Source organism: Xiphophorus couchianus, chromosome 3 (assembly GCF_001444195.1).
Source record: "Xiphophorus couchianus chromosome 3, X_couchianus-1.0, whole genome shotgun sequence".
NCBI lineage: Eukaryota > Metazoa > Chordata > Actinopteri > Cyprinodontiformes > Poeciliidae > Xiphophorus > Xiphophorus couchianus.
The window spans coordinates 6,895,168-6,920,008 of NC_040230.1; the positions used below are offsets into that span (position 1 = coordinate 6,895,168).

Genomic DNA, 24,841 nt, shown 5'->3' on the forward strand with positions numbered 1-24,841 from the left:
CAAACTTTAAAGTTGCCTGTAAAGATGCGCTTAGCTTCCCCGCCTGTGTGGCTCCTCCGCACATCGCACGTCTCTCAAATTAGGCAGATCAGAGCCGGCGAAAAGGCCCGTGACTGTTTATTAATTGATTTATTTATTTATCTCCCGTGCCTGCTTGGTTATTAGGTTGCCATGGGAAACAGGCAGGGCCAGATCGCCTCTATTATTAAGGACACAAATTTCTTGATCTGGAGACCCAGCTGTCTGAATAATTAATTTAGCTCATGAGTTATCTCACAAACGGTGAGTCGCCCCCCTGAAATGAGTCTTTCTCTTATTGTTTAATGGACAGAGGAATTCCCAGCAGCCTTTATCTGACTGTTTAGCACTGGGCCGCACTGAGCATGCTCAGAGCACTTTGCATCTCTCTTTCCATCTCTCTCACTTACGCCTTACATGCCACCTCTCACCCCATCTGTCTCCCAACCGCTACAGCTCCCTCACGGTTCCTCGCTTACCTCCTACCCTCCAGTCTAAGCAGGGAATCTGTCGGGACGCTTCGTCATCACCTTTTACGTCTTTAATGAACGTTCTCCAGCTTTTAGCCGCTTTAGTTCAGGACGAATTCCTCGAGCCGTCTCTGGCTCTGACCGAATCTGCTCCCGCTCCTGTGCCAGGTGTGGCGTTTTCCTCGTTTCGTCTTCCCTGCAAATGCGAGCTATCTAACCCACTCCCACTGTCTCCACTTCTTTCTCCTGACAGACCACACAGGGCTTGTTCTGAGGCCCATTCTCACTAATCTGATCAGGCAGGCAAATACGCCGGGAAAAGCGCTTTAATGATCCCCCTAATTACCTCAAGTCAATACCAACTGTATTATTAGACTCGGGGAAAATATTCCATTAGGGTGCCCCCCGTGGGAGTCCCCCCTGTGCGCGCCGATGTCACGCGCCGCGCGCCCCCTACGCCTGTAATTAATTTTATTTACACACGCAGGAATGCACAAGGTCGCACCTGCAGCCCGGAGCCGCCCGACTCGGCCCGCCTAATCAGATCTGTCATAATTACCATTCTGCATGCTTCTGACACACGCCGGGAAATATTTCAATTTAACTACAGCCACCAGCTCCGGCAGATGCAGTCTGAGAGAGAGAGAGAGTGTGTGTGGGGGTGGGGTGTGTGTGCGTGTGTAGGGGTGTGTGTGATAGAGTGGAGTGAAATCGCATGGGGAGATATTAGGATCTATCCAAGTCCTCATCCTGCTTATGTGCACTTGGTTTCACTCACATTATTTTTCCTCCTGATGTATTTCATGATCTCCACATCACTGTTTCTGCCTTGTACTCATCTCTACTTTACCTGTATTGTGTCGGGATTTTACATCATAATCCAACACTCACTAGGATTCTCTCTACACTGCAAAAACACAAAGCCTTTCTAATCTAGTTTCCAGTTCAAATATCTTAGTTCTCTTGAAATAAGGCAAAACTAACTTATGAGTAACTTTCCATCAAGAAATTATAACAATATTGTTATAAGTGAAATTATTTGCCAGTATAAGAAGTACTTTTTTTATCAATATAAAGGAATTATTGAGTTAAAACAATCTCCTATATCTTGCTGAAAAGTTACTTAAGTTAGTTTTGTTTGATTACAAATGTACTAAGATATCTGCACTGGAAACTGGTCAAAAAATAATTCTTATTATTTTGTGTTTTTTGCAGTGTAAAACATTTGCAGCCTCCAACAGTTTTGTGTTTTTTCAGTATTTTTTTTCTCAATCTTTCCCCTGTTTCTGCTGAGCGCAGCATGATGCTTCCACCACCATGTTATACCATGGAGATTTCATTACCAGGGTTCATTTTCTGCCACTCATTGTATCTTGCATTCATTTCTTTCAACATTATATTTCTTGTCTCTCCATAAAAAGCCTGATTTGTGGAGTGAAAAGATTCTCCCTCCTGAGCTGTTGATCTCTGCAGCTCCTCCAGAGTTACCCTGAGCGTTTGTTTCTTTGTATTTTATGTTTATGGATGAATCAGATTTCTGTGAGACGTCCAAAGCTTAGCATGTTGTTTTAGAAACTAATCCTGCTTTAAACTTCTCCACATCTTTATCTCAGACATTTCTGTTCTGTTCCTTGGTTTTCATTCACAGAACTGAGATTAAAATACACACAGGTGGACTCCATTGACTAATATGTTTTTCTTTCCAAATTACAATTTTGTAGCAAAAGAATCCTAATAAACACATTGATGTTTGTAGTTTGTAAAATGAAAACAGGTTTATGGAGTGTGAAATATTCTGCAAAATCTGAATATTATTGAAGCAGAGTGAAAAAAACAAATCCTAAACTCAAGGTAAATTACTTTAATGATGGTTAGTAATTGTATCGAACTGACAAACTTATTTTAATTCTTTATTTTTTAGGGTGAATATTTAGTTCGATTAGTATCAGAGGCAAACTTGTAGACCAATTAAATGACTTATTCAACTAACAGAGACAATTTGCAAGTTCTCTGCTATTTCAATCTCTAATTCAATAAGATCAGTCATGATTTATCAGCTTAATTATCCTTTGATATTAGCAATTAAACCCCAGCTTTGAATTAAATCTCAATCAAGCTCTTATAATTGATGGAATCAGACTCTACGTAGGTGCTCTACGTGATGGTGCGCGCGCGTGTGTCTGTGTGTTTGGGATGGGAGCTGTGGTTTCTGTTTGTCTGCTGTTCATCCTCGCCTTGTTTGTTATCTCGTGCGTGCGCGTTCAGCCTCCATCTGCCTCATCAGTATTGAATAGAAGAGATGATAAACAAGAGGTAAATTTGCGGTGGGAGAGCCGTGTTTGAACACTCAAACACTGGCTGCGCAGGCAGTGCTCGTACCCAAATATCAACCCACCACCAGGCTAAACTGGATTATGGTGCAATTTCAACAATATTAGTATCTGAAACAAAGAGGCACGTGTGCTGAAGCTCCATTGGTGACTCATTTTTCAGCCATTTTGTGTACATGAACCATCTGGAGTGCTGTGTTGGGACAGAAAAACCTTCACGGATTTTATACTGACTGACATTAAAGGTGCAACTTACTAAAAATGTTCCTTCCCATATTTGAACTTTGGAAAAAAATCCTCCAGTGGATGTATTTTTTCTGCTAACCACTAGTGTTTAGTGGTTAGCAGAAATTAGTCCTGTAACACAAATACACTCTGGGGAACTCCCACATTTTGGTTGTTACAGCATGATGTGCAGCTGTGGAGGAAGAAATAAATAAATAAATCTGTTAGCAAACCACACAGATGTTTAATGCGCTCCGTTTTAGATGGAATGGTCATTTGCCTTTGGTTATTCTTTCTTTGCTCCATCTGCCTCTATTTGCCTGCTCGAAAATTCCCTAAACGCCAAACTGAGTCGGCAGCCATGACGTAAACGGCCACACAGAGCCGGTCTACATTGTTTCTGGTGCTAGCTCTGACACAGAGGGGGCCCGGTTTCCTGCGCGGTCACGTCTCGCTCCCCTCCGCACAATGCGCGTCGCGTTAGCCGTCAATCTGTTAACGCTGACAAGTCGCCTTATTGTATGCTCAGAGGTTGCGACCTCTTTCAGAAAACGCTCACTGTCTGGCTAAGACCTCTCCGTGTCGCAGCTCCAACAGAGATTTAGTGTTTGGCATGAAGAATTCAGACCGACGCTCACAGAAAGAACAGAAAAGGATGGTGGCACAATCTGGAACGCCGGCACTGAAAACAGACATCAGAGTTATGTTTAGGTCATTTTATGATGGGAAATATTTTTAAAGGGGAAAATTTGAAGTGAGTCGGATGGCTGTAAATACATCCCTCCTGGAGGCCTAGCCATCATTTCACAAGATTACCATTTGTCAGCTTTATTAGTTTGTTTTCAAGTTTGCTGAACAGAACTGTAATCAGATGGTGGTTATGAGAAATTATGCTGCAGAGAATAATAAAACTCTTTGATCACTCAGTCTGCTTTAGAAAATGGCATATTTTTTCCAAGTACCTCCATTTCAACTTTTTTTTCTTTGCCTCCATGACAACGAAACATATTCAGTATCTCTTCCTCTGAGCAAAAGTTGCAGCTCCTGCGGTGACCTTTAGCTAAGACTTCCTCGCAGTCACAAAAGCCTCTTCAAAAAATAAAAAAAATAAACTAGTGGCATCTGTTGAAGCTTAAGTAGCAGGTTAAAAGAGGGGCCAGTATTGTTAACAGGTTTGTCACTTTAGCAAAAACAATGTTCATTTAAATGAGTTGCAGCTTTTAAAAAATTCGTAAATGCTGCAAGCATTATTAGCTTTATTATTTGAGTATTTTATGTAATCAATTATTGGTATTAATAATTCTAATTATTATTATATAATTTTTCAATCCTATTTTTGTCTTTTACTCACTATCTTGTAGTAATAAAGCAAAACCAGACAGCCAAACACACAGATTAAAATCTCCCATTATTCTCGCATTCATGCTGTTAGATTAAGGGAGGAAACCAGAGTACCTAGAAGAAAAAAAACATTTCCACAAGGAAAATATTCAAATCCACAGAAAAAAAACTAAACTGAGCATTGAACCCCAAATATTGTTTGGGGTTCAAACAGTAAATCAATTCAGACCTGAATATAACCAAACCAGAAACTAATCAGGACTTCATTTGTTATCCATATTTGACATACATCTTCGTTTCCATGTTTGGGCAACAAACCCATTGCAATTGTCACTCTAAACTAGTTAAAAATATGTTGTCAGGTGTAAATCTGCTTAATGTGAATGAACCACTAGAAATGATGCAACAATTTGTCGTTGCACATTAGAAGTGCCACTTTTAAAATGTCCTAAAACCCATTTTTATTTTTAACACTTTGAGACTTCTTTTGCTCTTTCCATATGTTGAATATTCATTGATTATTCACCTATACTTGAAGTGACTTTCCTTTTTCTTACACAGCACAGTAAAAACACTAGTTCTCCTATTTTTCTTTCCCTTCCTGCCCTACAGTAAACTGAACACGTTTCAAACCATCGCTTTCTGTTTGCACAGAAAGCCTTGCTCTGGTCTTGAGACGAGCTCCCGGTTACTGCTTATTGTTGCGTTAGATTCACATATGCCTGAGCATCAGGAATATCTCAGTAGTCTGCTGTCGTCAGCAGATGGGCGTGCACCGTGGCGTAATGCATTTACAGCACAGCACACCCCAGCTTTGTAGGTCGAATGTGCATGTGCAGTTACTGGTTTGGCACGCTCAGAGAGGACAAACAGGTTTGAACACACCGTGTTATCGACTGCATTTATCTGCACTGTGTTGTCTGCCAGCGCTGGACTTTTGCCAAGTTCAAGGAGGAGGAATAAAGACAGTAATGCATTGTCTTCCCCCCCTACTTTAACTCACCCCCAGCTTGAGACACAGGAGAGATTTGTCTGGCTGCCCCGGTAACCATCCTCTCCTCCAACCAGCCAGTGACAACAATGGCCACAATCATTACTTCTCTTCTTTTTCGCCTCTGTTTTAATTTCTGATGCATCATCTTGGCCTTTTTTGCTTCCAAATTCAGCCCTTACTGCCCTTACCGAGGCTAAAAATGAGGCCTCAGTTGTTGTCGCGCAGCAATACGATGACAGGGAGGGGGATAAGCCTCCAATGGCAAATTGATGGACATCTGTTGGCTTATTTTATTTATTTTCACGGTGGCCGAGGTCAGCTTGATGGGGCTGATAAGGAGCAAATGAGATTAAGGGGAAGGTGTTGGTGCAGGCAGTGTGACAGACCACTCTGTCTGTCCTTCTCTGTAGCGTCCCTGTTTTTTGACAGCAAAGCCTGCTTTTTTTAGAGGGTTTTTTTTATGTTAGGGATTTTTGCAGCAGAGGTTTTGTGGTGAATGGCTCAGTGGGTGGGTTTTTCTGACAGAGCTCTCATTGGCAGCTTGTGACTCCTGCACTCACTTACACGATGCACTTCATTGCATCGTTGGGGGAAATCTTGCGGATGAATTCAGCTATTGTGTACCTAGAAAAAGGTTTTCACCCGAACACGACGGTTGCTATCTCTACTTGGACTAAAAGATTTTCTTCTCTAGTTCATTGGATCTTCAAATCTTGCAGCTTCTAAGTTTACATCACACTGCTTGGTTAGTGCATTTGAATAATTTAAAATCAGTCAGTTTTTCAAAAAGTAAAGAGATTTTCCCTTTATCTAATCGAATCTGTGAGGTAAGTCAAGTACTAAAAATGTGGGGTATTTTTCACTACTCATTAAAATCATCAAAACTATTAAATCCCTTAATTCGTGGTCTATAAAAGCATGTACCTTGTTTAGAGACATGTACTTTAATACAAATAGCTGTACAGTTTTCTAATGCTTTAGTTTTCAATTGAATTAAAATCTTCTATTAGCTAATAATATTCAGAACTTTCCTCTCTGTGTATGTAAGAGTGCTTAAAAAAACAAAACAGAAGCAGAATTATTCGAAACAGAATCAATAAGTAAGACATCCAAGAAAACCTATACCTGGGATTGGCCAGGAAAACCCAATTGGTGTTTTTTAAATAAGAAAACTGTCTTGGAGAATGTTGGTTACCGGCTTATCCATCTGGTATGGGAGAAAAAGGAAGAGTACTGGATCATGATAGTGCATCGTCATGGTTCAGAGTATCACATTTTTCTCAAGAGGTCTTAAAAGTAATTAATGATTGAATTGCAATAGACCTCAAAGGTCACAAGGTAAACTATGACAAAAGGAAGCAAAACTTTGGCAGAAAATGTAGCTCTTGTTGTCCACAAATGGATAATCAATGATTTGGACACAAAACTGGCACAAATACTGTCTGAAAGGCCTCATAAAACAATAACACCAATTTTTTCTTTGTCTTCAACGTCACCACCACCACCTGTATGACTAAGACCTAAACAAACCTATCAATACTACAGGCCTACTTTTTGAAACTTGAGGAATTGGAGCATGACATTGGTTTAAATATTGTTTCTTTATCTTTGAAGTAAGATCTCAAATTTTCCTAGAAGATTTAGACTGGACTTAAGTGCTATTGATATTTTTAATTACCCTTTGAAAGTGTTGAGCAGTAAGAAGTCCGACATGACCAACATAATTTGGTCTAAGTATAGATCAGTGATGAGTATAAATAAGTAAATAACTAAGGAGCTGACACACCTACAACAGGCACCTCAAGGCAGTATTGGGGCAATCGTGACGGTCTCAAAGGTGTTTACGTGTCGTTACCATAGCAACCAACAGTCTAAACGATAATTGAAGATCTGGATACTCAAAGGATGTTTAACTGATGCTTTGGATGGTGTTGGCATTGCTTAGCAGAGTTTGGTAGGAGTTGTATTGTGGGTTTGCATATTTCATTTCTCTGGCATGGGCAAGGCCAAGAGGACGAGGCGTAGTTTTAAGGTAACATGTACTCAATGGCTCCAATGTCTGGTCATGTTGTGGCAAGGTGATTTCTTGAGTCACCTCTCAACCTTATCCAGACCTAAAATACAGCCCCCAATAAACCCGACGCATTGCTCTTTACGTAACACGCCAACTTCTCGTCAATCAAATCATTGCCGTACTTATCAGAGGTTTGCATGAGCACCAAATTAGTTTCAAATACAGGCCACTTTTAAATTTTGACTTGATTACATGACTTGCTCAGAAGAAGTGGAGCCACCTGCCAGTAGCTGCGCTCCCAGTGACGAGGTCATCAGAGTTTGATGGGAGGTTTGCCGGCCACGCCCTTTCCTCCGTGTGAATGCCCGGCTGGGTGTGGCGTAGCTGTGCTCACCTACAGAGTAATTCACTAAACATCTGATAACGCAGCACATTCCTGGAGCTCTAAGACGAACACCTCCAACTGATCCCAGTACAATACCGCGTCGCATTTTACACAAACATCTGCAAACTGTGGCTGAAATGAACCTAATACATATTAAACAAAAACTGGATGTTAGAAACCTTTGACATCTTGACCTCACTAATAGTTTAGTTCTTGGTTTTTGTTTCCTCTCAGACATTGTTCTCTGAATTCAGCCACACTAGTATGTGGTTTATTATAACGTGGCTTCATGTGAGGTTTGAGGCTTCACAGCCTGCTTACTAAAAGTAACCATCTTACTTCTGTTTCTCATACGAATGCAGGTCATCCGTAAGTGAAAGTATTTCTTCTCATCAGTCACTGCAAGTTCCCTAAGTCTTCTAGTTCCTGTCTCTGTGCTGTTCTTTCAACCAGAATGGTTAAACTGTAACATGGGAAAATCTGAGTGATGCATAAATGTCCCTGTTAGTCGACAACCGAGCCTGTTCTGAACTACTTGTTCTATTTATTTATAGAGAGCCCTTAATGATCTACAACAAAACCCAGAGTACACTGCATTGAAGAGCCCTAGATTTTTGTTTTCTGGAACATATTGCGACACTTTAGCGGCAGGGGCAGCAAGTTCTGTGATCCAATCAAGAGCAGTCGGTGCTTGTCAGCTGCAGTGGAGAGGCTCGGCAAATTACATTAAACAATAAGGGGGAAAACAGATTTGCAACAGGGCGGTAATATCACAAGAGTGCAGGAATGTCAAACATAGAATCATGTTGATGCTTTGAAGTTTATTAAAATATACATATATTCAAATGGTTTCCATACACTTACCATGAGCATGACCCCGGCGTTTTTTATGATGGGCTGATTAAAAACGATAAAACTCAAACAATGATATCAATAAGGAACATCTTGGTGCTCTTCTGTTGTGGATAGCGCTGATATGCAGATGAATAATTCTGGCTGGATGCTTGTCCTCTCTCTTTTCGCCAGAATTTGTAGAGTTAATTTAATTAGTTGATTTCCTGGAATTTGTTGGGTCTTTAGGCATTATCCACATATTTTCATTAAGTTTGATAATGAGGCTTTGGATAATTCTCAGCGTGGGTCTGCTGCTTTTTCCTCTTTAAATCCAATTTCATTGCGTCTTTGGGAACATCCTGCCCCGTTTGTATCCAGGTTTTAACCGTCTAGCTGTCGACTTGAGGTAAAGTTGAAGAATTTGAAGATTTTCTTTTTTTTATTATTCCACCCAATTTATGCAAACAGGGCCTTCTTTCTTGGTCAGGACCGTCTTTGATGGGTTCCAGTTCATGCAGACTTGAGTCATGATTTGCTCCTGACCAGTTTTCTTTCATATGAAGGAGGCAGTTTGGGTGACTTTTTTTTCTGACCTTGGAAAGGTGTTGGCTAAGGCTAAAAAGACAAATCAATTTAGTAATGGATTAATCATGGAGTATATTGACTCAAAAAACGACAATTTCAGTAATGAAGCCAAAACCGTACAAAGAATTTAAACAGTTTGCATTTAACATATAAAAAAACAAACCCTTTTTTAAAAAATGTTCCACCCAGAACTCCTAAAGTGGCTTAGTTTTAGCTTCATCTGGTTCAAATTCTGTAAAAATATCTTTTATTTACGCCCCTTTTGCTGTCCAGTTATTAATCTGTTAATCCAAAACATAATCAACAAAATCGCTCCACATTGCATTAATGTTAAGTCAAGCAGAAAAGGCTGAGCTTTTCACATGTTAGAAGTAGTTTTTCCAATGCAGATGCATCTTTTGCTGCACATCATCAAGTGTTCACTAAATAAGCTTAATCAAATGTTCATTTTATTGTTTAAAGGAATTTAATTATTTCGTGTTTATTTGCATCTTTCATTGTACAAAAAAGGCAAAATATGCCATTTTTTTTCTTATCTGATTAAATGATTAGTCGTCAGAATAATGGAGAGATTAATTGATAACCAAAATAATCTTTAGATGCAGAGTTTTTTAAGAATGACTCCAAAAGACTTTTTCATCTTGTGGAAACAAACTTTTCAGATTTTAGGGAGTTCTTTAGACTTTTTCTATTTCAAAAGGAGAAACTACCAAATTCGATCATCATCATCATCATCATCATCAACCAGAAGCTGTCAAAAAAACATTCAACAAACTTCAGCAACAGTTTGATAAAAAAAAAACTTGAGTCCATGGAAACTTCTGAGCACAACAGTATTTTAGTTTATTCCTTATTAATTTAACTGTATTGCGTATTTTAAAGGAACTCCTCCAGTTGCTTGTTTAGTTTACAGACAAGCGGAGGACGTGCTAACTCTTCTGGCTCTCCATGTGCATCTTTGTTCCCGTCTCGCTGCCTCTGCCTGGCCTGTGGAAGCAATGCAATTAGACAAACACAAACAAAGCTCTTGAAACTGCCATGGAAAATGCTGACTGTCCACTGTCCTCAGTGCTGGCTGGGAGCAGAGTTAACCGCTGCTTGGCATCCATTTAGCATAAAAAGAAATGTTTGGTAAATTCTCTTTTTGTGGTACATGATTTTTTTTTTCTTTAAAAGCTCAACGCCGCCCCAGAACTGGCAGAGAAGTGAGAGAAAAGAGCCAAACACACATACAAAAAGAAAACAAACAAAAAAAATTCATACTTGTGAACTAATAAACTCTCGGTAGTTTATTTAATCAAATGGACTTCCTGGCATTGAAATGGAGTTCACGTCGCGCCTTTGTTTGATTGGCTCTGCTGCTTTGGGTTTAATCCTGCTGGTTTGGGGAGTGTTTGAGTTGGATTACTCCATCGTTGGGCTTGGGTACTGTTTCTCTGGCTTTGACAAGATGCTGTGTGGTGGTGTGTGTGTGGGGATGTGGGTGTGTGTGTGTGTGTGTGCGTGTGTGTGTGTGTGTTCTTCAATACCGAATCAGCTGAAACCACAGACAGCCCAACCGGAGCGCCGTCCAAATCCCTCTGCATGCAAATTAAAAACGCAACAATAAACGTGGCAAAGGAACAAGGTGGGCACGCAGGCTTTATGGCCCCCTCTGCTCCCGTCCTCCTCCTCCTCCCCACCACCCATCTCTCCCTTTCTCTCTCTCTTCCATCCTCCTCTGCTCTTTATGTCTCTCCTGGTCTCGCCTTCCTCCAGAAGCCCTCCTGGGTTTGATGTGGCTTATGGGAGGAGTTGGAACGGGGGACGACCAAACTGCTGAGTTATCTCCTGCATGCAGTGTGGCGGCGTGGCTCTGCCCTCCGTGCGTGTCTCTGCCCTCCGTGCGTGTCTCCGTGTGTCTCGCCGTGTTTGTGCGCGGACCAGCAGCCCCGGTGTAATCCCGCGGAAATGAAAGGTGCTGCCGCGCACTGGCCGGGAGATTACAGCGCCGCTCTGTCGCGCTGCCAGGACACACCGCCGGGCCGAGAGAGAAGCCCACAAACACGCTCTCACACACCCGGAGGCGCGCCCGCCCTCCGCTGTCTTCCGCCCTCGTTCTTTTACACCTCTCCCGCAGCTTGGGCAGAGGTCCGGTGTTTCCATTTCGCTCTTACTCACACACTCATGCTGTTCTAGTTGAGGTCATCATGTCCGACCACGTCACCGAGCCTCTGAAGAGTCCTTCTGTCTCTACCGCTGCGAATCTGCATCTTCACTTCTTTCACTTCTCACATTTATTCACAAACCAATTTTTAACTGAGTAAAGTTTCTCAAATATGCTTCTACATGCATCAGTACCTGAAAATAGAAGAAGAGCTTAAAGGTTTACAGATATTGCCGACTCCATCTTTGCTCAGACATGAACGTTTTTATTCGTTGCAGTGTGTCGGGTGCACATAGATCTGGATTTGCATTCATAAAGGTCAAATCAATATTTAAAGAACAACAATAACATTGATTGTTAACAATTATAATTATCATTATGAATATTGTTTCTATGATTGTCAGAAAAATCCCCAGCTAATGTTAATATTTAAGTCAAGAGGACTTGACACTTTACTTAAGCGTCAAGTCCTGACTAACATTTAACTCTTAGTGATAAGAGTAAGTTAATTTCTTCAATTATTGTTAAATAAATGATGTACAGGAACATTTGGAAAACCTCATTTTTGTGCCAAATTCTGACAGATTCAAAAATATTCTTCCCCACATATAAGCTCAATGACGCAGCTCAGAGTAGCAGCAGAAATCAACTTTTACTTGTTTTTGTTTTATCCTGGTTCATTTTTTCTAGAAAATGTAGAGTGAAACCAGTCAGTTTGATTGAAACAATCACCAGCTCTAGTTTTTCTTTAAACCACCTTAAAGTCTCCAGCAGCCGCAGCACATCCTGTGACGATGTGTGTTGATGGAAGTGAAACCAGCATCATGAAATCAGCGATTTCCAGCTATAATGTTAGTTTTAATGCTGTCCCTACTTCACACCTACTTTCCAACTCAGATTCATGACAGCAGTGGGTCACTCCAACCCGATCCTGTGCAGCTTTGGGCAATTAAAATAAATCTCACTCATTTCTGTATGCTGAGTTTCTTTGTGTATCCTGCTGAAATAGGGCTGGTGTGTTTGGTGTGTGTGTATTATTGCTGGTAAATATCTTTTCATTTTATTTACTCACAGGGTGTTGGACGATATTCCTTTTTTTAACCTGAACAGGCCTCACGTTTTTGTTTTTATTCAGCATTGGCTCAAAAGTTTTCTGAAACTTGTTAAGTTTTACGTCACATCTGATACTTTTATGTAAAAGTAATTACAACTCTGCTTAAGATATCAATTTTGACCAAATTTGTTTTAGTTATCTCAGCAACTATTTTAGTTCAAACTTCTCCGACTGAATCCATGTATTTAGACGTATTTAATTGAAATGAATCACCCGACCTTTTAGCAAAAAGAAGCTGGTCTGCAAAAAAAATGGAGTTTTGTTTCTGGATTATGTGCTTTCCTGCCCCTTTCCTTCTAATCTAAGAGTAAACTCATTTTTCGGGGTTATTTCGTTAGGTGCTTTTATAATTCTTTACTTTAAAGTCATTTAATTCTTTTCCTTACATGCAGAACCATTTACTCGTAGCATAACTGAACCTCTTATTTACTTTAAGCTTTAAAGAAACATCTAGAGTCATAAATCAACCAATCCATGGTTTTTTGTTTGATCAGTTAAATCGGTTTTCTCTGTGATCGCCGTCTTTGAGCTCTGTGTTTCGTGGCCCTCTGCTGGAGCGTCTCAAACACGTGAGTCGCTTGTTTCCTCCTGAGGGTGCAGCTCAGTGTGAGAGTGTGTGCTTCTTGTCACATTAAATTGTTCCTTGCTGCTGTGCCACTTGACCTCCAGTCACTCTCGTCTTCATCTTCAGCTGCAGAGGAGGAGCAGACACACCGCAGCTTCAGTTTGTGTGTGTTTGGGTGTTTTTTTGGGGGGGGGGGGTTAGTGCTGGAAAACATTTCTGTTAAATACCTATTCTGACTTGTTTTTCTTAATAAATTAATCGTAAATGTTGGTTTTTCAACTTGTATAACAACAAGTTTTTTTAGTCTGCACAGCAAATACAATTATTCTTTCCAAGTATTATTGGTCTACGTTTAGTGCAAATATCTTGGTACAACTGAAATAAGACAAAACTAACTTATAAGTAACTTTTCAGCAAGATATAAAAGTTTTAAAGTCAATAATTCAGTTGGTTTTACCGCTGTATGCGCGGTGCAATGGCTGCTAGAAAAGACAAGTGTTTTGTTGTTGACCTACCATCCAGAAACCACTTGTTGCTTTCTTGTTTGTTGTACAAAGTGTACGGTTGTATAATTGTGCATCTGTTTGCAGCTATTTCACAAGTTTTCACTTGTAACAAAACATTTTTCCCATGTTACAGTGAAATAATCTGCCAGTGGAACTAGAACTTTTTCATCAATATTAAGGACTTATTCACGTAAAACAAGCTCTTATATTGTGCTGAAAAGTTACTTGTAAGTTAGGTTTGTCTTACTTCAAGTGTGTTAATATGTTTGCACTGTAAACTAGACCTTCTTATTTAAAATAAATCTTCACTTTGCTCGATTCTCCTGTGTTTGGGAGTCTGTAACTTGCTGAACTTTCCTCTCATTCATTTCTTCAAGGGTTGGCTTTGTGAGCTGCTGCGCTGGAAAGAGGATCCGTCTCCAGAGAACCGGACGCTCTGGGAGAACCTGTCCATGATCCGTCGGTTCCTGAGCCTCTCGCAGGCCGAACGCGACGCCATCTACGAGCAGGAGAGCAGCGCCGGGCAGCAGCACCACAACGAGAGGCCGCCACACCTGATCCACGTTTCCACCGACCAGCTTCAGGTGAGCAAGACGTTCAATCAAACAAACTGAGGAAAACCAGGCTTATAGTGTCAGCTTATCAGAAGATACACTTTTTGTATCCTACAATGTCATGTGATACGATTTATCTTTTTTATTAGGTTAAAAAATTGTCCCAGTTTAACTTATTGTGTGGAATCTCTTTAAATACGCAACAGATTTCACACAATAATAGAATATAACATGGAGTGACCGCCTGTTTAAAAGCTGAAGTTTTCACCTCCACACAGTCAGGTGCATGTCAACACAACACCAAGATGGAAAGAAATGAGCAATGACTTTAAAGAAGCAACTAGTGAGCCTGAACATCAATCTGGGAAGAGTTATAAACTAATTTTCAGTCTCAGTTCAACGCTCCTGAAACGGTTAACAGCATAATATGGAGGATTGTTTTGATGATTGATAAATGCAAAGTGTTAGAAAGAATAGAAGCTTCTTAAAGAGACGGAGACCCAATTTCAAGGTGTCAAAGTTCTTTTAAGTAATTTTTTTATATATGCAGCATTTTTCTAACAACTAAAGGAAACATAATGACTCGATTATGCTATAAAAGGGTTTTATGTACATATTATAGCCCCTTTAAGTGTTTAAACTCAGGACAGTAGAAGAGACTGAACAAACATAAAAAGGTTGCCATCAAAAAGCCTCTTCTCCCTTTAAAAACAAAATCGATGCACTAAAATAAGCATCAAAACTTGTTAAGCAATGTAATTTGTACAGATCAGACAAAAGTAGAGATGTTTCTTGATAGTAATAAACACAGTACCACAAGTGGTAGCAACACTTGCCCAAATCACGTGGGCGCGTCGAGACGACCGGCACCGATGCTGTTGCTGCTGTTTCTAACTCATTCTGCTGCTTGTGGGCTCAATGTTGGCGCTCAAGATGTAACCGACAGAATCCGGTTAAAGGATTTTCAAAATAAAAGATCATCCAGACTCAACACATAAAACGGAAGTATTTAATTATTTCTTGCGCGGCCCGGTACCGCTTGGTCCATGGACCGGTACCGGTCCGCGGCCCGGGGGTAGGGGACGACTGCTTTACATCATAAAAACACAAAAATCAACAACTGAAACATTAAATTTTTCCAACTGCCGTCATTTACAAATCAAAATGTTGGTTAGTGTTTCATTAGTTATGGTTTAAAAGCAACTCTAAACAGATTGATTATTAGTCTACGTTTAAAGGATCTCAGTGTTTCGGCTGTTTTACAATTTTCTGGATTTGTGGAACATGCAGTAGTTATGTTTTCATTAAAAATGTGAGCAAAACTTTGAATATATTCTAATAATGTCAAAACAAAAAACACAATTTTGAAACAAAGTTTGTTCGTGCAATAAGATGTGAAGAAACATGCAACACCGTCATCCTCCTACTACTTCCTGTTGTCTTCTTTGTCTTTTCCTGCTAGAAGTAACATCCAATTACTGATCATGTGTAGGACTGAAACGATTCCTCAAATGATTCGAGTACCTCGATTATTAAAATTCCTCGAGAAAAATTTATCTGCCTCGAAGCTTAATTTATGTTTTATTATGTAGCACACCGTGTTCCGCCTGGATCATTATTTGTGGTGGGCAGCGCTCTTACTTCCGCCTATGAGCTTTTGTGAAGTGCTGGCAGCATGGTGTTGAATTGTGCAGTGAGGTGGTTGGACTACGAGAGCTTTTGTGGCGTTGAACTTACGTTGTCACGGTTTTGGAGCCAACGGTAGGGATGGCGCTGAGAGAGAGAGAGCGATAGATCCGATTCCTCGGATAATCGTAAAAATAGTCTATAGAGTACTCGATTACTAAAATATTCTTTTACAACGGCCCTAATCATGTGATTTGCGTGATGCGCAAAATGCACGAATTTTGCAAAACTAATTTTAGCCATCAAACCACCTCATCCTAAAGAAAGCAAATGTTTGTTTTTTTTAAATTGGCGTGTCTCCATTAAGCAAATTTATTTTAATAATTCCAATTTCTAATACGCAGCTACTGATACTGTTCAGTGTCTGATGAGCATATTTTCCCTGCTACCTCAGAAATGCAAAAGGCAGTAGGGGTGTAAATGCAAAATCTGTTGTTTTTTTAACACTTCAGTTTAGATGGAAATAATTTAAAACCCTGTAGAGACCATGTTTTTTTTTTATCAAGCTGTACTTTTTTTAACATAACTATAGTAGAAATTAAACCAAACATTTATAAATAGCTGTTCCACACTTTTCTTTCTTGTGCTTATTTTTCTTACAATTTAAGCCAGACGGTTAGTTTCATAGAAGTTATGTCTTTTATTGGACAATTTAGTTGCTAAATGAGTCATCTGATAGGAGAGAATAATCAGTTATTAAACTGCCTTTGGATCTGAATCATTTTTGCAGCCTGAATAAATTTGTAAACACTACTTGTGAGACGCAGAACTAGACTCTCTTGACAACAATCTGCTTATGAGATCCTGAAAGAGTCAAAAACAAGTGAAAAACACAATTTTTCTCATTTAATGTATTTTCAGCTAATATTCCAGGAAAATAAATAAACAACGTTTAAGAGTCATAATGAACACTTGTAAATTAGAACCACGGCAACACTTCAAAGTTCCTACTTTTCACAGAAAGCTGTTTTCAAAGATATCATTAGGCTGAACTTAGTTAACAGAGCTGCTTTATACGAGACATCTGGCGTATGAATAACAAATAACACAAAGGCTCAGTTAACGGTAGAAACATCTTAATGAAGCACAATAATACTCCTATTAAAAGTCCGCGCCACAGCTGACTGCTTGATTTGTTTTTTTGGTTCCTTAGATACACGGCCAGTTGTTTCACAAAGGCTCTCATTTACTGGATATAAATAAGGTAATAGGATTTCTTTTAGCAGCAGATATGGAATGAGGGAGTTTTTATGCAGACTTTGCATGCAACAGAAATGCTTGTAGATGGATAAAATTAGATTATTTCTGACTTAATGGTGCAGCTCCTTACTGTCCATAAAAAAAACAGGGTTTAAATATTTTCCGCCGGTCTTTCACTAACGCGACACGTCGGCCAAATTAACTCCCATTTGCTCAACAAGAGTTACCGGAGCTCGGTATATTGGTACAGTAAAATCACATCTCTGGGTGCATTTATGCAGCTGGCGAGCCGAGTCCCCGCAAAGTGCTGTTTTGCAAACTTGATTATGAAACACCTATCGACAGCGTCTGAGTCAGAAATGAAAACACAACAGCAGCCATTTCGCCGGGTCAACAGGGACCACGAGTTGCCCACTCGCTCCCTCTCCAGCCACACAATGAGACATTTTACGAGTAATGTGTCATGTGTTTGTACTGACGGGACTCCAAACCGAAGCCAGAGTGAAAGCCATCAACAGCGGCGAGTCAGCCGCACCGTCGCTACGTGAATTGAGCGCAAGAATGATTATTGCCGGCTGCCACTGGAGCCTGATAAGCTGCTGAGGACAGAATTGAAACACTGGTTTCCTCTCTGTTATGCTGCTTGAGTTATTTAAGTACCTGAGGGTGATGTTGTTGCTTATCAGCTCCCAATAAAGCCAACAGCCAACCAGTGCATACATAAGGCCTGTCAGGATAACAAATTTTGCTGAAGTTATTGCCATAAACAATAATATTGTTGTTTTGACACCATTTTAGGTAACATGATGGTAATAATGGCATAATAATACAAGAACAAATTCTCAAAGATCAATAAACTTTAAATTCTAATGAACATTAAACTCTGGAACCGGAAGATATTTTAAATGTCTAAAAATAAATAAAACAACAGAAACAACAAATAAGATGAATTATGAAGTGTCTGTAAACAAAATTGTCATTCATTTGAAGGGCTAGTTGAGCCCAAAACACCAGACTAAACACTTGTCATCCAGGTTTTGGTAGAAAAAGATAGAAAAAGATAAACCCTGTAACTGGAAATTATTGTATTTGTTTTAATTTATCATGGGATTAATTAATTTATTGCTACAGGCCTAGTGGAGTAAAAAGGTATTTGGTAGAAAGTCTACTCAAGTACAGAGTAACTGGTCAATTATCAATCATCTAATATTTAAAATTGACTTAATCAGTTGGACCAAAATATAAAGTTAAGTGGAAATTTTGGTATTTTAGGGACAAAAATGACAATAATTCATATAACAAAAAAATAAATAAATCAGGCAAAAGAAAAGTTTCTTTCCATAAAATACTTATGAAACATTAACAAAAACTGCAGGTGTGTGTTTGGTGAATGTTTAGTTAAAACATGTTTGGTTTCCATCCCAGAAATTTTACTCAAGTTGTAGTAGAAATACTTCATAATAAAATTACTCAAGGAAAAACAAGGAGTAAAAATACTCCTAAAAGTATATTTTTTCAAGTAACTGTAACTAGTTTCTACTCTCCTCTGGTTTTTCTCTCTCCAGGCTCAGCTGCCTCAGTCTCAGCAGCAGCACCAGCCCTCGCTGTCGCTCCACCCCTCCCAGCCTCTTCTCTCCCAGCAGCCCTTGCAGCAGCAGAACAACGCCGGCCCCCGACTGCCGCCTCGACAGCCGTCCACCGCCTCCCCGGCCGAGACGGAGGACGAGGGCGGCCGCGGCATCAAGTCCCGCGGCGGCGGGGGGAAGATCTCCCTGGAGGCTCTGGGCATCCTGCAGAGCTTCATCCAGGACGTGGGCCTTTACCCCGACGAAGAGGCCATCCACACGCTCTCCGCCCAGCTGGATCTGCCCAAGCTCACCATCATCAAGTTCTTCCAGAACCAACGCTTTTACGTCAATCACCCGGCCAAGGCACCGAAGGACAGCAACACCGCCGCTAACAACAACAACTGCGGCAGCACGGCGGCGAACACCAGCAGCAGCAGCAGCAGCCGCAGCAGCCCCGCCTTCGAGGAGGAGCTGACGGACTTCAGGGAGAGCGGGGAGCTGCTGAAGGAGCTGGACGAGAGCACGCAGACCACCGCCACCATCTTCTCCATCAAGATGGAGGAGCACCTGGGCCGCGGCGCCGAGGTGCAGTCCGAGTCTGAGCACGAGGTCAAGTAGGACCGACGACCGTGATGATGGCAGCGCGCTGAACGTGAGGCGGAGCCGTGACCTCAGTCTGTACGGCGTCCGGACCAGCGAGGCGTGTTTATGTGGAAATATGTGATCACACACACTGGAAAGCCCATTTCAGACTCCAAAAAAACCCAGAACTACTTTTTGGATTTTGTAAAACTTGTAATAATCACTGTAAAGACTGAAGCATCATTTTAATAACCTGCACAAAAAGAAAAAAAAGTTATTGTAATTATGTTGACGTGGATATTTGCTGGCTGCACTCGATGTACGTCGTTTTACACTGACTTCTCTTTTTGAGCTACTGATTATATTCCGAAAGGAAACAAAAAAAGAAACAAACAAAAAAAACGTTTCCCAGGAGTTCGATAGGTGTTTATGTATGTAGTTTTTTTAAAGAAATTGAAATCAAGGACCAAGTGGTTGTCAAGGCCTTAATTATGAGGTATCAAGTCTGGAGCCTGCTGGCGGATAAGTTATTCTTTTACAAAAGAGCGTAATGTGATTCTGGATCACTGCAATCACCCAGAGCCCAGGTGCATCTCTGAGAAGATCTCAATCTGTACTTATTATCTGTTAGGGAAGAATTATAAATATAAATATATATAGACATTATATTGTAACTGTAAAAATAAAAAAAAAAGTACAGTCTTAAAGAAACTATGCCAACAAATGCCTTGTACTATACGGCACTGCCGATGTTAGATTATTTTGCAAAACCTTCGTCACTGTAATTTGTGAAATGCCACACGGTTAGAAATGTGAATGGATGAAAATGTTCTGTTGTCTGACGTTATTTATTTGCGGTTCATGCAGTGTTTCTGATGTAATTATTACAGTTTTCATTTTGAAACTTTGTCACTTTCCCCCCCTCTTTTCTTTTTTTTTTTTTTTTTTTTAAATAATAATCTCCACCAGTCTTTTTATTCCTATTTATAAGTGTAACTTCACCGGGCAGTGAAAACAAAAAGTGTCTTAAACGTCTTAAACGGAGAAGCGTGCTTTAAAGGTTGCCTATAAAGTGCTGTCCGTCAAGCTAATCATGCTACAAGCTTCACTATTATTGTTGTATGCAATTTTTACTATCATGCAAATAAGCTTAGGTGGAACGACTAACCTGAAGCGAGCTTAGAGAGAGAGTTAAAAAGAAAAAAACATATGCAATCTGTGTGAGGTCCGATGTCTGCGACACGTCTTCCTATGGTCAACGATCCGATTGGGAAAGCTCCGGCTGTGTAAAGATCCTGTACAAAAAGTGTTTCCTTTTTTTTAAAAAGCCTTCATTTCAACGAGAACACCGGTTATTTTGTTACAAACCGACTGTTTTTGTAAGTGTTTCTCAGTTCGTCTCTGCAGAGATGTTCTAACTAGAAGTGGTTATTGATTGTTAATTACACGATTAAAAGTGTTTGTATTGTTACACAGATTTCTTGGCATTAACTTGACCAGACTCTTTCGCCCTCGGAGGGAGGGGTTTTTATTTTGTCTTCTTCTCCAGAATCAAAACACGAGACAATGTGAATTGTTTTTAAACGCCCCGCTCAGCTGGGAACACCTGCTGTTTGTAATAACTGTAAATATCACATGGTATGGATCATTGATTGTTTATTATTGTAAATATATTTGAAGTTTGTGTAAGAGCTCATCGTACAAGAACTGAATTTTCTGTTGTGCCTCTTCCTCTCAGAGCGACTGTACCTGGGCTCCTCCGAACTGCTGAGTGTATCTGAAGCACCTGTGAAATCTGAAATAAATAAAAGCGTGAGGTGTGAACACCTGGGAGTTAACATCTAACGCGGCGCAGGTGTCCTGACCTCACTGAGAGGGAATCCCCCCTCACCTGTTCACACCCAGGGAAACGTGCCAGCCTGTCCTCCAGCAGCCGGCTTTCTGTCTTATCCTGCAAAACATAATGCGGTTTGTGTTCCGGGGAGAAGAAATACAAACAAAAAAATGTCTGAGCTGTCAGAGGTGATGATCTGAGGGGACACAAAGCATGTTAAGAGGTGAAAACGAGATTGAAAAAAGAAAGCGGCGTTGATTTTTCCTGATTTTTCACTCGCTCGCTGACAGAGGTGCCAACAACTATCAGCAACACCAGCGTTAAGTCATTATCACTGTTTTCATGACAACCAGACTGTCTCCTTTAGAAAATAGCTTTTCTTTTACAGCAGAAGTCATTTTACAGAATGCGTCCAGTACATTTAAGGTTATATTTAATGGAGTTGCTAAACCAGCATGTCTAATTACTTTAATGTACTTGTTCTTCCTGTGCAAGCACATGGACACAGTGGAGAAGAACATCTCTAAATACCGGGTCAGTACTGCGCATAAAAAAACACCTACAAGTGCAAACAACAAGGAGAAGTTTTAAAAAATTTACATAATTTCTGTCCAATTAAGTCCAAAAACTGACAAATCTGTCCTGAAATATTTTCCTCCACTGTTCCTCTTTGTGTTTGCTGTAAAATCTGGATTTTCTGAGGGTTATTTTATGATAAATAAAAGAAAATATAACTAAAGCATAAAGAGAAAATTTTGTGTAAAATATTTAAAGTCCAAAATGGTCTAAATCTTACAAAAATAAATTTAAAAGTTGCTAAAATTATCTAAATACATTTAAAAAATCTAACATTAAAAATGGCTAATATGACATAATCATTGTTTAAAATTTGAACAAAAATATTAAGAACAATGCCAAAATAGTCAGTATTTATACTAAAAATAAATAAAACATATTTAAAAGTAAAAACTCATTAAGTTCAAAATTACATTCTCAGTAAATAATTGTAAAACTATACGTTATGGAAGTAATTGTAAATACCTAGGAAACTAAATTGCTTAAACTGCGAGGTTGCTTTTCTTTTTAATATTTAATAACACAAACAAGCTTTTATAATGTGATGTTAAATAACAGGGACAAGATTAACACAGAAAGAAAGAATATTTCCTTTTAGTAAATCATAGATTAGGGTCAAAATAAAGTCAAAAATAAACATGTTCTGTCAACCTCAGTGTAACTTTCTTCATGTAGATGTTAAATTTGATTCTTCAGTAAATACTCTCCCCCAAGCAGCAGCAGAAAGCTCTGGTTTGTGTTCGACTCTCCGACAGGTAAGGCTGTTTTCTGGCTCTCCACTTCAAAGACTTCACCACACGTTAAAATAGAAATCACATTCATGGCAATAAAGGTGACTGATGAGTCACCAATGCTGTTACCTCAGGCACGTCATGGGGAAGCTTATATGCTTTTAAATTATTAAACTAAAGAGACGTCATGCTGGGGAACAGGCCACCTTTTCTGAGTTGGTGAAAAAGAAGCAAACAGAGGCATCTTCTTGTGATATTTGTAGAAATCCTCAGCAAACAGTTTCCACATTAAGCTTCCAGCTGACGCACATGTGTGGTGAGAGCTGGGTGGAGCTCTAAGCAAAGTTTAATTTTAACTGGTTAAATAATAACAGTAAAGTCTGAACGGTGGTGAGAGGAAACATATTTATAGGTGATGCATAACATGAAATAATGTTTGCAGTATAAGGAAAATCATTTGTCAGATTAGCTTTATACATTTGTTACATTTTCAGGTTTAAGGTTATAACATGAGTTAATTTATGAGTAAAAAATGGCTTTCCATCTTTGTCGTTCACAAAACTCTTTGTTTATTAGCACCGTAAATAACCTAAATGTAAATTAATCTTTAAATAAAGTAGCATATCTTATGCTGAAAATCCTGTAAAAATATAACCTGTAATTTGAGTCCATTTATTCAGAGGGAAAAACATCAAGTATTTTAAAAATGCCTGAATGATTCCTTAAAAACAAATTTTATTCTTATCTGACTTATTTAAGTTGATGAAAGTGTCTTCAAACTTTTTATTAGAATGACCTCCTGATTCCTACATGTTGTGGCATAATGTTTCTCAACTGTTCTACAAAATAAGAAAGACAAGAGAACATTGTGTTAAACCAGAGCAGAAGAGTGTTGATCTTCATAACCTTCGCCATATGCACATTCAGAAAAATAGTAAAAAGTTAAAGGCTGAAATTGAGTCAAACACCCAAGTTTGGCCATTAAGGAAGTTTAAAGAAATGAAACCTAGATGCTGTCAAAAACACATTAAGAGTTTGCAAAATTTTTCTAATTTGTGTCATTTGGTCGGATGAGAAAGAGCCTTCTGGCAACAAACGCTCTAAAGTGAAGGTGATGCTCTGAGCCTATTTCTCTTCCAAATGCACAGGAAAACAGAGTGCACAGCATCATAAAATCTGTGAAATACAGCATTTTGAACAAAAATTTGACATAAAGTAAACTAAAGATGTGTTTCTACTGGTTCGTTCAAGATGAAGATTCAAAATAAATGGCAAAATCAACTCAGAAATGGCCACAAATATGTAGCTCAAATCTATGATTTCTTAAAAACTCCTCTAAAAATGTATACAACTTTCTATTCTAATACATCAACCAATGTATTTTAAGGTAAGTGTACCTTAAAATACACAAATATGCACTTTGGAAACCATCTACCACAGAAACTATATCTGCTCTTGGTGGTACAGCCAATCAGCACCAAGGAAATTCAATGGCGCTTGTGAATTGGCTAGTTTGCATATGCAAACCAGGGGCATGTCAGGTAGATTTGTCTCATATTTCCTAACTTAATTTTCTTTACCTTAGAAATTCTCTGCAAAATAATCTGTAAATTGGCAGATTTTCCGCAGATTTTTCACAGAAAAATCCACCAATTTTTGAACCGGTTCAAATGTTTATAGGCTCTTGGCAGAAGACAGCACTGCTTTAGAAGGTACAATCTGTGGAAAATATAGTTCTATGTTGCCCAAGTACTACTTAAGAAATTTTATTACAGGCAATAGTTTGTTAAAGTGGCATTTTTAGAAATGTTCAGTGCAGAATTATGCAGCTGCAATAAAAAAAATTATTTATTCAAGCCTTTTTAAACATCATCCATAAATTTGGACCGTAAATACATCCGTAAACTTTAAGTCCAGACACCAGTACTGAATCAAATCTACTCATAAATCTAATTTTAAATAGTTGTAATGCTGAAGGTAAAACACTGCGTTTCCATGTGTGGATTTCAACATTAACTGTTACAAAAGTTCACACTTCCAATAATTAAAAGAAAACTTTAAATTAAGTGGACAAAACTGATTAAAATAAAAACATCCAGAAATTGTGAGTTTGTTCAATAATTAGAATTTTGCATTGCAAGGATGCACATCTGCAGCGTGGATGTACTTAAATGCTGCAAAGCGCGCACGCTCCACTGAACACAATCCCCCAGAGTCCTCATGGAGACGTCAATCAAATGCAAGCATTAACACTTCACAGGCGAACTGAAGGGAAACGGGAGTTTTGGCTTCATCATAACAAAGACTTCTGGAAGTGTCACGATGTTAAGCAAAGCAGGGGAATGGCTCGCTACAATGCTCATCAACAGCATAAGGTAAAGAGAAAATAATAATAAAGGAATTCAAGGAAACACGAGGTAAGGCTATGTTCACACAGCAGGCAAATGCGACCCAAGTCGGCTTTTCCATGGCATTCTGAACTTCCCAATTCCGATAATTTCCATTATGTGGTACTAATTCGGATTGTTTTCAAACTTTCTTCACTCTGGTCTAATTTGTTCGATTTTTATGTCACAGACATGC

The 24,841-nt window shown here is 39.4% G+C and overlaps 1 protein-coding gene across 7 annotated transcripts in view; it reads left to right on the top strand.

Moving 5' to 3' along the window:
• Positions 1–20,962, top strand: part of satb1b (SATB homeobox 1b) — an 83,041-nt gene extending 62,079 nt beyond the window's left edge. For 4 of the 7 annotated variants that reach the window (XM_028013049.1, XM_028013042.1, XM_028013047.1 and 1 more), the window contains 2 exons: positions 13,905–14,111; positions 18,533–20,962. In XM_028013049.1, coding sequence (XP_027868850.1) covers positions 13,905–14,111; positions 18,533–19,153 — 828 coding nt within the window. In that variant the 3' untranslated portion in view covers positions 19,154–20,962. The remainder of the gene's footprint in view (positions 1–13,904; positions 14,112–18,532) is intronic. The other 3 variants (XM_028013044.1, XM_028013045.1, XM_028013043.1) reach the window with 1 other exon arrangement.
• Positions 20,963–24,841: the final 3,879 nt, after the last annotated feature.